Below are 13,680 nucleotides of genomic sequence, written 5' to 3' on the forward strand. Positions count from 1 at the left end.
CAGCAGGTTCTGACAGGTTCTGGAGAACCGGTAGCGGAAATTTTGAGCAGTTCGGAGAACCGGCAAATACCCCCTCTGGCTGGCCCCAGAGTGGGGTGGGAATGGAGATTCTGCAGTATCCTTCCCCCAGGAGTGGGGAAGGAATGGGGATTTTGCAGTATCCTTCCCCCAGGAGTGGGGAGGGAATGGGGATTTTGCAATATCTTTCCCCCAGGAGTGGGGAGGGAATGGGGATTTTGCAGTATCCTTCTCCCAGGAGTGGGGAGGGAATGGGGATTTTGCAATATCTTTCCCCCAGGAGTGGGGAAGGAATGGCGATTTTGCAGTATCCTTCCCCCAGGAGTGGGGAGGGAATGGGGATTTTGCAATATCCTTCCCCCAGGAGTGGGGAGGGAATGGGGATTTTGCAGTACCACTAAGCCACGCCCACAGAACCAGTAGTAAAAAAATTTGAATTTCACCACTGGTTTACATAATCGCCAGGAGTTGAGCTGAACTTGAAAGGGGCTTTAGGGGAGATGATTAAACTGTGGGATTTGCTGCCCTCGGATGTAATGGTGAAGACCATGGTTCTCAAAAAAATTCCAGACCATTGTTTCTCAACCGTGGCAGCTTGAAGATGGGTGGACTTCAACTCTCAGAATTGAAGGTCGGAGTTTCTCAATCTTGAGAACTTTTAAGATGGGTGGACTTCAACTCCCAGAATGCCCCCGCCAGCTAGGCTGGCGAGGGCATTCTGGGAGTTGAAATCCACCTACGTATCTTCAAACTTGCCGAAGTTGAGACCTAGACAATCTAGTTGAGATCTAGGCAACACTGATCTAGACAATTTCTAGAGAGGTTTTCTGTCTCGTTGGGTGTGTACGGCCCTCTGAATTTCAAGACAGCCTCCCTTAAATACCAGCTGTTGCAGGAATGACACTGGGAGAGGGTTGTTTTTTTAAGAGCCCCAAACACATCTGGTTGGCTGCTGCATGAGCCAGAACCACGGCGGAGGAGCTAAGCTTGTGCAGAGAGCTTTTCCTTCTTCACTTTCATAGCATTTTGGATCCATTGCATTTGCAGCGTGGGCTTGCCATGGAGATACCCTCCAGCTTGGGATCATCCTTGGCCACTCCTGTCACAATGGGTCGCATGCAGCCGTATCTCCGTGCGGGGTTTTTTTTGTAGGAGCCACTGATGGATGAACGAGACAAAACGCATCGAACATCACGTAGCTGACAAGCCTCGCAGGGTTCTCCCTGACCCACGAGCTTGCCTTGAGCTGCACTGAGGCTTCTTTCTGAACTCAAGACATTAGCAGAGGAGACGCCCTCGGACTGCAAGGCATTTAAAGATCAGCAGAGGCCAAAAAAGCTTTTAAAAAGGCAGCGAAACCAGCAAGGGCAGCCCTGCCTCCCTTTCCGATGTCAGGTTAGATTGCCATCTTAAGAGCTTCATTCGTTCAGGTACCGAGCACTCAGTGGTTTGAGGCTGGCGAGGGAAACGTGTACCCAGAAAACATCTGTTCCTTTCACCTACCAACCACAATGGGTTGTGAAGAAGGCTGGGCTGTAACCACAGAGACCCGGGGGGGGGGGGATTAAAGAGATCCCCACTGAAAGGATCGAGCAAGGCCTGACTTCTCTCCTCCCTCCTGAAATGGGTATTTTTTTTAAAAAAAAAAACCATGCACATAAAAGAAGAGATGCTTTTAAGGCATTCAGCACGCCATAAAGCGAGCAGATCAGGTTGCTGGCTGTTCCTGCCCACATGTGGCTTTTTACAGAATTATTTTTCCTACTTCTAACCTCCCCCCTTCCACCCCCCCACATATCACGTGGGGCCGCGACATTGATTGACTTCTGCCATTTCTATTGCTGATCATTTTAGCTGATCTCTCAATTTCTCCGGGATCAAAATAGGTGTGTGTGTGTGTGTGTTTTTTAACTGAAATCTGGGAGGGCAATTGCTTCATCTCTGCCATAGGAGCCTTGGTGGAGCAATGGACTAAAGCGCTGTTAAATAGCACTTAGCTACCAGCTGCCTGCAATTACCGTGAGTTTGAATCTCACCAGGCTCAAGGTTGACTCAGCCTTCCATCCTTCCGAGGTAGGTAAAATGAGGACCCGGATTGTGGGGGCAATAAGCTGACTTTGTATAAAAAAAGAACACCGCTTGGGGGGGGCCGAAAGCCCTACTAAGCAGGTATATACAAAAGTATGAAGGCTATTGCTTAACGCATTGTAAGCCACCCTGAGTCTCCGGAGAAGGGCGGCATATAAATAGATAGATAGATAGATAGATAGATAGATAGATAGATAGATAGATAGATAGATAGATAGATAAATATGTTCTGCCGAGCGGCTGGCATTTTCGTCTTCAGTATTTCATGGATTGCTAATTTACCGGAACTTTTGTGAAGGAGGTATTTCTAAAAGCGTGGAGGAAAAAAATATTGAGAATTTACCCTCGTAGCAAATTACATCATCGGGTCATCTGGTGACAATGAGGGAGAGTTTATCAGAAGGTAAGGCCACGCAGAGTCACCTTGCAGGGGAGATGGGTGGCCTAAAAATTTAATCAATCAATTAATAAGGGCCCTCCTTGTATGTACTTTATTAAGATTGATTCCTTACTCCAAACTAAGAAGGGATGGATTTCTTCTTTACTGGCCCCAAAATACACAGTCAAATAAGTACGATGAAAAAGGCGGGGAGACTTGCAACGTGTGACTTATTTGCATTTTTGAAGGAAGCTTTAAGTAAGGAACTTTTCTTAAGCGCATGTCTTTCCTGTTAAAAGTTAGCAGGAGCTCTCGAGACCATCAAGTGTCCATCAGTGTTATAGGTGGATACATGAGCTGTGAACTTTTTCTATAATAGGCATTTTATAACATTGGGGGTTTTTTTTTCCTCTTTAAAATAGCTCCAAACACTCTTTCAGAAAACACATCTCTCCCCCCCTCCCCCATCCTCTTCCAAACTTTGTATGAAACAGGATACTGATTGAGAGGCTTCTGAACTCTGGAATTAGGGAATCCTCATCTTGCAAATCTTGACCCAGTTGTTATGGCCTGCCAGCGGCCAGCAGGGCTGACCTCAGAGTCAGACAATGAGGAGGTTGGGGAGGAACGTGGGCCAGTCCTGGAGTCTGGGGAAGGCTCGGAAGAGGGCTCTGAGTCAGGCAGAGAGGGGGCCAGGCCATCTGGGAGTTATTTGCTGCCTCCGGAGTCTGACATCAGCGAGGCAGAAGAACAGCGGGAGCCTGTTCCCAGTGTGCGCTTGCGCAGAGCTGCTAGGAGACAGGAACAATTAAAGAAACAGGGTCGACTTGGGAGTAAGGCTTGGAGATGATTGGCCCCTCTCATAAGACATAAAAAAGAAGTGAATGGGTCCGGTCGGTAAAACTCTGGAAAAGCTGTTTGACTCTGCTAATTTTGGCCTTGCCCTGCGCGTGGCAGTTAGTTCTCTGGCAGCATTCCAAGGGAGATAAGGTGGGTGTTTGCAAACACTCCCCTGATAGACTGTTTGGGAAGCCTTTCGGACTGGGAATGACAATAATTCACAGCCGTTTGAATAAAAGCCGTTTGAATAAAATAAAAGAGGTTTGCCGGGACTCAGTTTGTGTTGTTTACTTTCAGATCGCCTGTCTACGGTTGGAGTTTCCCATTAATGATTCCCATTTTGCCTTCTAGAGACGGTGGTGAAAGACGACATGAACAACTACATCAGTCAATACTACAACGAACCCAGCAGTGGTAAGCTTGGATTTTGAAACTTAAGAGGCAACCTCAAGGGAGTCTTTAGGGCAGTGATGGCAAACCTTTTCGGCATGGAAATGTCGCACACACTCAACAGGGCCGCGCTCTGGAAAAGAGCTTATCCTCAGGTACTGCTGAGGTTACCTAGTCAGGTTATGAAAGGTCTGCAAACCATCAACCCAGCTCAGAGAGCCCCAAGGACTCCACAAAGTAACTCCACACCCAAGAAACCCAACGTTAGAACAATAGCAACAGCGCTTAAGACTTCTATACCTCTTTATAGGGCTTTACAGCCTTCTCTAAGCGGTTTACAGAGTCAGCCTCTTGCCCGCAACAGTCTGGCTCATTTTACCCACCTTGGGAGGATGGAAGGCTGAGTCAACCTTGAGCCGGTCAGGATCGAACTGCCGGCAGTGGGCAGAGTAAGCCTGCAATGCTGCATTGTAACCACTGTGAGGGAGGGAGCAAAGGAGGAAGATAGCAATAGCACTTAAGACATATATACCGCTTCACAGTGCTTTTACAGCCCTTTCTAAGCGGTTTACAGAGTCAGCCTCTTGCCCCCAACAATCCGGGTCCTCAATTGTTCTCAAACAATGCTCATTTTCCAACTGTATTTCTGTGTGTGTGTGTGTGTGTGTGTCTTTCAAACCCTTTTCCAGACAAAGCTCAGGGCTGCTTATAGCTAGGAAGGCACTTCTCTGAATCTGAGCTCGTGGTCCTCTAACCTTTGACCTCTTCACCCGCAGACAGCGGTGTCCCTGAAGGGGCCTTCTGCGTCATTACAACAGCGGCCATCGACGTCCACCAGCCCAACGTCTCCTCCGACCTCTTCATGGTGGAAATGCCGATGAAGATGATGGAGAGCAACGGGATTTCCACGAGCGCCGCATCAGGCAGCGCCTCCAGGTCCACGGACAGCTCGGTCACCCGAGCGCAGAGCGACAGCAGCCAGACCTTTGGCTCTTCCACAGACTGCAGCACGACTCGGGAGGAATCCTCCGAGTACTGCCCCTTGAAGCGGCCCTGTCAGGTGGCCCAAGGCGCTCAGGTCAGCTCTTCGTCTCCCCATCGCAGGGTCCATAACGCCGTCGTCCAAGAACTGTTGTCCTCCTTATCAGAAGACTCCTGCTTAACCCAAAAGGGCCTGGACCCCGTTAACCTTAAACTGCCAAGCCCAGCGGGGTCGGCCACAGCCAGCCCCGAACTGGAGCGCCGCGTCAATATTTACAACAAAAAGAACCAAGAAAACTTTGGGGGGGTCTTTCAGAAAAAGCCGGTCATCCACTTCCAGCAGAAGACACAGATGATTGACAAGTACACGTCGTTGGACTCCAGGCAGCCAAGGTTCAACAGCATCCCAGATTCCTAGTCTTCGGTGGAGTTGCGCGGTTCAGACAAAATTGGTGGTTCGCCAGGGGTGTGGGGCACACACTAAAAGCTTTAAAACGGGGCCCTTGGAAACATTCCGGGGTGGGTGTTTTATGTGGATTTAAGAATTGGAAATTCGTTTTTTTCAAAATGCATGAGTTACGAGAGCCAGCACGAAAATAAGAAATTGACAAATTCTGCCACCTGACGTCTTTGGGGTGTCACCCTCAAGGAGAAAATTAGGGGGGGCAAGGGAGGTGAAGGCGGTTAAAACAATGACCTCAAAAGATGTACAGATTCTTAAGGTGTGTTTTCTTTTTGTAAGTCAAGCGAACACAAATCCTACCCTTTTTACTGAACTTCGGACAATCTTCTATAAAAACTCACACTCTCTCTCCTCCTAACGATTTCTTACGACGTCCCTTTGTACGTGACCAATTACGAATCCATTTGTATTGACAAGTTATTTTTGATCTTCCTGGGGAGGGAAAAAAAAAACACGCCTCCCTGTTTTCCAAGAGGTACTTTGAATGATACCGTTCAAAGACATCTTTAAATGCTTTAAAAGAATTTTAAAGTAAGTTGTTCTCTTATTTTTAGCATGAACTTTGGGGAAGAAATATTTTGGAAAAAAAAAATAATTATTATTATTGCCTCTGGGATAAACAGAACCAAAATGAGCATTTTACAAATACAATTTTAATTAAAATATTTTTTTTTACAAAAAGCAATATTCTAAATCAGTGTTTTCATATATATTTTTTTCCTAGCTGGAAGAGCTAAACATACAGCAGCTTTTGCTTAATAGTTTGGTGTGTTTTTTTTTTAAGAAAAATATTTTAAGCACAAAACCTTTAATTTATAATTGATTTTTTTCCCTTCCATTTCCACCATATGGTCAAAGTGTGCTCTCATTACCTTGTGTGTATGAATTTCAAAAACTGCCAACTAGTCATTTCCACATGGAGTAACTTGTAACATTTGTCTAAATTATAAGAGCTGTTCAATTCCCAGAAACCCCTGCTTGGAGGCGTTCGGAACATTGTACCTGCCAATTGAGATCAAGATGGAGAACCGTCTACTTCCAAAAAATCCATTTACACTCAGCAACCTAGACATAAATCTACTACCAATGGTAACTGGTAGTAGACCCCCAAAACAGGACATTCATAGGTTGAATTTGGAGCCTTTGAAATTCCACACATGCTGGTTGTCCCCCCATTTTGCCATTGCCCCCCTTCTTTTGGTAAGTAAAGTGATGAACTAAGTTGCAACAGCATACACCCCCAACTTGGTATGATCTGGTCAGGGTTTCTAAGGATTCGGAGTATCCTTCCACTTCCCAGATGTTATGGTTAGCCACTCTACGTCAGAGTAATTCTACTAAGGAGGAAGTCACAAGTCCCAGGCACTAGCTTTACCAATAGTTGACTAGCTTTTAAAAGATGTAGGTTATAATAGAGCAGCTGATAAAAGCAGAAGTTAAATTGAAACGCCAATTACCAAGCATTGAAGGAAAAGAAAAAGATCAAAATGACACTTACCTCTGTATACCTCAGGTGCTCCAAAGAGATCCATAGGCCTGTTAAATATAGCTACGGTAGCTACTAGAAATATTAAAGAGGATGCAACTGACTCTAGGAACTGGAGAAGGTCCCAGCATTAATACCAAGTTTTTCAGCTATTAAAAGCTTGAGGCAAGATGCTGGATAGCCAAAGAAAATTGGAAAAATTGTTGCATTTCATGGATTGCTCCAATGGCCACATTAAAAAACACAACAACTGTTCCCACCTAGTGTTTTTTCATCAGGTGATAACTCTTAGCGCTCTCAAGCAGCTTAGCCCAAAATGAATGGAATTGGTATAGGGTTTTCTGCCTCAGCAAGGGGTTGGATTAGAAGACCTCCAAGATTCCTTCCAACTCTTACTCTGTTATTAAGTCAATACCAACTCTTTAATGACCACCCCTGTAGAATAATATAAGGAATTTCCACAGCCTGATATAATACAAAATACAGCGGATGTGTGTTTATTAGAGAATTAGAAAAAAGAGTTCGGGAAATAACGAAGCCAAATGGAAATGAAAAGGGCAAAAATGGATGTATTGCAAGATCGTCATTGGAAATTTTGGTTTTGGCAATTTTAACATTCCTAGTTTGATAAAACATAATTTAAACTGCTTAAAAACAATTCCTCTTTGTGTGAAGAAATACTCCTTCCTTCCCTAACGTGGAATAGCTTTCATTTTTTTAATGCTGCTGTCATTTCGGGAACCACCTGGAAGCAACACAAAACAACAAAGCTTAACACCAGCCGAATATCAACGGTAAATCAATGTTTATCCAACTTTTAATCAATGTAAAAGAGATGCTTATTCATCCACGCTGGAAGCAACTAAATATTTGAATTCACTTTTTTTTAAAAAAAATCATACTGGCAAAATGTACAAAATGTGTAAACCTGGACTGCCAATCAACTAAACTACTGATGTATTTCAGTTTCCGAGTTCATTGTTCGGACCACAGGAAGCTATTATAGACAAAAGATTTTAACTTTTGGAAGCAGTCAACTGAAAGAAGAAGAAAAAAAGCCACTATTTGTGGAAATTGGTGCCAAGGAATGGCTCCTGATGATGGAACTGCCAAGGCTAAATACCTGGGCAGCTTAGGTGATTCCTTGTAGACATCGAAAGAGCGTTTAGAGGATGAGAACAGGTGGCATATTCCTTACCGGTTACACCTGAACATTTGCGCAAACTCCTTGTGTAAAATATCCGTTACCTTTCCAGACGCTGTAAGGATGCCCTCGCTTGGAGAGATCCCAGCTGAACTCACCATCTGATGAATATAGCCTCTCAATTATTTAAGAGAGCTACATTTCCATTAAGTGGAAATAATGTGGTCGTACAAAATTTATTAAGGAAATTGTCTACATCGTGTTTCTTCCGAATGTCGCTTTGTCTCCAGCTTATTAAAAGGCCGGTGTTTACTGCCAAGCGATCACCGAGGAACAGCATTAACTGCTGGCAGAGTTCGGACCGTCTTCTCGCCTTGCGGGAATGTCCACGGGGCATAATTGGGGGAGGGGAGGAAAAAGCAAGATGGCGGCCGCAATGGTACATCAAAAGCTCCTGCAACTTTTTATGCGTGTTGCATGGAATTGTGGGGAGTGGCCTTCACATCATTGTGGTTGCCATCTTGACAGTGCGATGCATTGATGATGTTCCCTAGTTGGGTAATGCAATAGTCTGCAAAACAACGGCCAAGCTCAGAAAGCACCGAGGACCCCACAATAACTTGGTATAAGAACACATAGTTTCTTGCTTCCTAGCAGGTCGGTCTTAAAAAAAAACTGATGAGATAAGATAGTCTTTATTGTCATTTTTTTTTTTACTGTGAGCACAGTGGTGCACCTTAAAAATGGAATTCTGTTACCTGCTTTCAACAGGTGATATACCGCCTAATAATAACGATCAACAGATCCCCTATATGTTGGCAGAGACGCTGGGTAAAACCTTTTCCAAGTCTCCAACAATCGTGTTTTATAGCAATCTCACCCAACTTGGTCTCTTGCATTGGTACCAAGACACATCTTCATATTCTTGAAAAAAGAATATAGTCTATGGAGCAATAGATTATTGGGTTCATCAGAAGTCAGTTGTGGCATTTTCACGCATGGTCGCTATCAAAATTGGAGGTCAAGAGTTGATACGTTTGGTGGATAAAAGCTTTCCATGGCTTGAAATATTAAGGGTCAGGATACCCACTGCTATCACCCTAGACCAGAGTCTTCAAACTTGGGCGTTTTAAGACTTGTGGACTTCAACTCCCAGAATTCTCGGAGAGTTCTGGGAGTTGAAGTCCACAAGTCTTAAAGCGCCCAAGTTTGAAGACCTCTGCCCTAGACAGAAGTAAGAACTTCCATGCAGAACAAGGAGGACTAAACGTCCTGTTCGAAGTCTAATTCAACTCCCACCCCTGGCCTGGGTTGATTCCTCTGGAAGCAAGACTCACCTTGAACAGGTCAGCTACGATACCATAGTCTGCAACTTGGAATATGGGAGCTTCAGGGTCTTTGTTGATGGCAACGATGGTCTGTGAGAGAATGAAATGGGGCTATTTAGAGACACCTGGTTATTTACAGGGTAGTCTACAGACCAGAGGTCTTCAAACTTGGCCTCTTTAAGACTTGTGGACTTCAACTCCCAGAATTCTGGGAGCATAGCTGGCTGGAGAATTCTGGGAGTTGAAGTCCACAAGTCTTAAAGCGGCCAAGTTTGAAGACCTCTGTTATAGACGGTGCAGGATTCTGCATGGCTTTGCTGCTATTGGCCTAAACCCAACAGCTTTTCCAAAATGAGTTTTCTTCCATTGTTCATAAAGCCGAAGTTCAAAAAGGAAGTGAATGGAAAAACTTTTCTCATAAATTCCTACACAGACAAATGTCAAAAGTTCCGGCTTGTGTGCCTTCTTCTCTGCAACCCAGGAAGAGACCTCAAAGAAAAAATCTCTGCATAAGTAGACTCATCTTGCCTTTTCACTTTTATCCCAGTGGGATATATTGCAAGCATCCCCCCCAAAAAAAATCCAAACTGCTCCGCTTAACAGTAATAAATACAATTTTCTGGGGTCTTCCCAACTTACAGTCTAAGGAGCTAAAAGCTTAGAACTGGGAGCTACCGGTTTTTGCCAAACTTGGCAACTTTAAGAGAAGTGGCCTTCAATTCTCAGAATTCCTCCTGCTGGCTGGGGGAATTCTGGGAATTGAAGTCCATCCCTCTTAAAAGTTGCTAAGATTGACCAGCATTGTCAGCCATCTTCACTCCACTGGATGAAATCATGGTCTACTTAGCCTAGCATCCATAAAGCGAGGAAGGGAGGGGCAGCGGGGGAGGGACCCCACCCTCTACTAAACCCATTTTCTACTGTTGTAAGTGAAGTAAATAATACATTTTAGTTGCAGAACGCTCTAGGGGATTCCCTACACAATTACTCATAATGGCTGATATTTCTTAGCGTGAGGGAAAAGCCACTGAAGAGACAGTTAATGTGATTACAGAGAGTTCCTTTAAAACCCTTTTAAATAAATATTATTTGTTTGAGTAAAGGCGGGTGTCCCACATTGGCGGTTGTGATGCATATTTTGAGGGACAGGGAGCCGCAGCCGAGGGGTGAAAAAGCCACATGCGGCTCCAGAGCTGCAGGTTGCTGACCCCTGTCCTAGCCCAAATCAAATCAAGCCAAACAGATTTTCCTGTTCACTTCTGAAGACAGGGAGTGAAAGTTTAGTAAAAACGAAAAGTGTTCTCCTGTAACCTGAACTCTTTTGCAAAATGTAAAATAGATGGGAATTAATAGAATCGCTTCATACACCTTGAAATGGCTCAACTTTACTGACACTCATCAATTTATCATCATCGATACAAGTGCCTCCATTTTGGTCTGGAATTTTTAACACCAGGTGCCATTCCTTTATTACCATTATCACGCCAATTCTGGATCACTTATTATTTTTTAAGTGCATGCAGCTTAATCTAAATCACCCCTCTCCATCAAACTAAAATAGTTACCATTTCAGCGCCTAACATTAAAATGTTCATTCCACTTTTACAATTTCATAAAATATATGGGTAGCTTTTAGCTAACGTCACTTAGAGAGAAGAGAGGGTATGACTTTCAGATCTTTTTATTCTTCGATTTTAGAACAGGATCAATTTTCAAGGCAACCCAGAAGCAGATTTTACTACGATCAAGTGATGTTTAATCTCAGATAAACGTAAAACCTCATCCTTAAAAACATTTCCACGGTCAGATTCCCTGGACAAGACATCTTGCTTTAGGAGCAATCCACAAGTAAAATGCACTTGAATGTTACTAAACGATCTCCTTCAAGGTTTATGTTAAAATGTGCCCTGAATTAGCACTAGTTTGCTGCATAAATATTGCTATTTTTTATTTTATTTATTTTTATTTATTTTATTAAATTTCTATACTGCCCTTCTCCCGAAGGACTCAGGGTAGTGAACAGCCACGAGATAAAACACATAAATACACAAATTTAAAATGAATTAAAACGAATTAAATAATTTGGCTGAATTTAAAATACCCCATAATTTAAAACAAATTAAAATTTACATTTAAAAATTTACATTTAAAAGCAAACATGGGATATTGTAATAATCATTCTGTTGCACTGATTCGGAGCTCCTTAAAAATATTTCTGCAAGAAAGTGGAGGGGACAAATCTGATTTTATTATTTCAAAGAGAAAAAGCAGTGTGGAAAAAAGAATATTTTAGATGAACACGTAAGTCCTTTATAGTTTTATACACTTGTATACAGCTTCAAGAGAAATGGGGGTGGGTGGGAGAGGATAATCTTTTGAAATTGCTGCCTAAAAAGGCGAGAAATATTTTTTAAAAAACAGTATAGAGTTTTTCCTTGGCATCACAGGTCAGGTTGGATAAGAATCCAAGACGTGTTAAGCACGGGTACTAACGAGTTAAGTTTTTAAAGCTTTTATCATTTTATATTAGGTTTCCATCTGAGTGGATAAATTGTGGAATATTCAAAGACGCCTTTTTTCTCCGCGCAATAGTAAATCCATAATTCAGGTTGTACATTGTCATGCATGAATTCATGCCTCACTGTCTGAAATATAGGAAAATGCATCGGGGCTACGGATCCTAATTTTATTTTCACATTAAAAACTCAAGTTCGTTTCTCACTCAGGTTTCCAGATTTGGCAGTCAAAAGGTTTAAAGGATCGGCTCTATTAATAACGTTCTCCTGTGAACTGCTGGAACGTTATGTGTGTTATTTGTAACTAATTTATTTTCGGAATAGAATTCAACTGGGGTCCTTTAGATTTTGTATTGTCAGTAACAACAACAAAAAACATTTTGGAAAGCAGAACCCATCCACTCCTCGTGACAACACACAAAAGATTTGTACTGTACCTTACTGTCTTTCATTCCAGCCAAATGCTGAATGGCTCCAGATATTCCTACAGCGATATATAATTCCTGCACAGAAAAAAAAAAGAATACAATATTTTAAAAACCTTTAAGCTGACAAAAGATTCTTCAAATTCTGCAGAAGTACGGGTAATTCTCGTCTTACCACTACAACTGAGCCCAAAATTTATATTGTTAAGTGAGACACTTGTAAATTTTGCTCCATTTAAGGACCTTTCTTGCCACAGTTGTTGAGTGAATCACTGCAGTTGATAAGTTAGTAACACGGTTGCTCAGTGAATCTGGCTTCCCCGTTGCCTTTGCTGATCAGGAGGTCGCAAAAGGGGATCGCGTGACCTCGGGACAAGGCAGCCGTCATAAATATGAGTCTTTGGGGATGCTGCAATGGTCGTAAGTCCCTTTTTTTCAATGCCATTGTAATTTTGAACGGTTGCTAAATGAACTGTTGTAACTCAAGGACTACTTGCATTGTGTTGGTGAGCTACCTCCGATTTCAGGGACAGCATTTGGAAGAAGCTAGGTTGCCTATCCACCTATGTCAGAGGTGTCAAGGCCCAGAGGCCGGATCTGGCCTGCGGGGTGCTTAGAACTGGCCCATGGGGCCACCCCGGAAACAGCGAAGGACCGGTCCGCGGTACCTCTGCCAGCATAAACGGGCTCCCGATCTCCGTTTTCAGCTGGGATGGCCTCCTGCAACCCTCTGCCAGTGAAAACGGAGCTCAGGAGGGCTGTGTGTGGTTGCCGGAGGCTGTCCCAGCCGAAAACGGAGATTGAGAGCCGGTTTTCGCCAGCAGGGGCACTGTGGGCCTCCACAGGCGCCCCTGACATGAGTGACGTAGAGCTGGCCATGCCCACTTTAGCCACGCCCCCCCCCGAGGTCAAACACAACCCTGATGCGGCCCTCAATGAAATCGAGTTTGACACCCCTGACCCAGGGGTGAAATCCATCAGGTTCTGACAGGTTCCGGAGAACCGGTAGCGGAAATTTTGAGTAGTTTGGAGAACCGGCAAATACCACCTCTGGCTGGCCCCCGAGTGGGGTGGGAATGGAGATTTTGCAATATCCTTCCCCTGCCACGCCCACCAAGTCACGCCCACAGAACCGGTAGTAAAAAAAATTTGGATTTCATCATTGCCCTGAGCTATGTGATCCATGCAGTATTTTTAGGGTTCGTTTTCCGTCAAATGTGACCGTCATTTAAATGTGTATTAATATCATATTTAGCGTAGCTGCTCAAACTAGTAACACCCAAAGAGGCATCGTTCATTTCCAGATTTAGCGAAGTCATGAAACAACACAGCAACGCATTTCTTCGCTGGAAGCTTTCGCCACAATCCTACATGAAGAAACTCTGCTGGCTTCCACTGGACTGATTCCCTCGTGCGCAGTAGGACGGCTTCCAAACAGGGTTTGCAAAGTGGCCTGTGCACCAGCTGTTGTTTGCCTGGAACAGCTGGTTTGGGGTGATTTGTTCCCGAATCAAAATAACATCTCCGATCTGGATACAAACCAAATCAGAACAGATTTTGCAGGCAGGTGTAACAGGAGTGGAGAGGGAGAGATGGAAAAAGCTCAGGTTTCCATACAGAAA

The 13,680-nt window shown here is 43.9% G+C and overlaps 2 protein-coding genes across 3 annotated transcripts in view; one reads left to right on the forward strand and one right to left on the reverse strand.

The window, feature by feature from the left end:
- Positions 1 to 5,840, forward strand: part of TMEM266 (transmembrane protein 266) — a 58,203-nt gene extending 52,363 nt beyond the window's left edge. For both annotated transcript variants that reach the window (XM_087878122.1, XM_060689484.2), the window contains 2 exons: positions 3,677 to 3,739; positions 4,492 to 5,840. In XM_087878122.1, the coding sequence (XP_087734248.1) occupies positions 3,677 to 3,739; positions 4,492 to 5,114 (686 nt within the window). In that variant the 3' untranslated portion in view covers positions 5,115 to 5,840. The remainder of the gene's footprint in view (positions 1 to 3,676; positions 3,740 to 4,491) is intronic.
- A 1,276-nt stretch (positions 5,841 to 7,116) lies between these two features.
- Positions 7,117 to 13,680, reverse strand: part of ETFA (electron transfer flavoprotein subunit alpha) — a 28,025-nt gene continuing 21,461 nt past the window's right edge. The window contains exons 10-12 of the mRNA XM_034409494.3: positions 12,071 to 12,136; positions 9,127 to 9,207; positions 7,117 to 7,390 (exon numbers count right to left, since the gene is read on the reverse strand). Of these exons, the coding sequence (XP_034265385.2) occupies positions 7,355 to 7,390; positions 9,127 to 9,207; positions 12,071 to 12,136 (183 nt within the window). The 3' untranslated portion in view covers positions 7,117 to 7,354. The remainder of the gene's footprint in view (positions 7,391 to 9,126; positions 9,208 to 12,070; positions 12,137 to 13,680) is intronic.

The sequence above is a fragment of the Pantherophis guttatus genome, chromosome 13 (assembly GCF_059756535.1).
Source record: "Pantherophis guttatus breed Tessera chromosome 13, ASM5975653v1, whole genome shotgun sequence".
NCBI classification, from domain to species: domain Eukaryota; kingdom Metazoa; phylum Chordata; class Lepidosauria; order Squamata; family Colubridae; genus Pantherophis; species Pantherophis guttatus.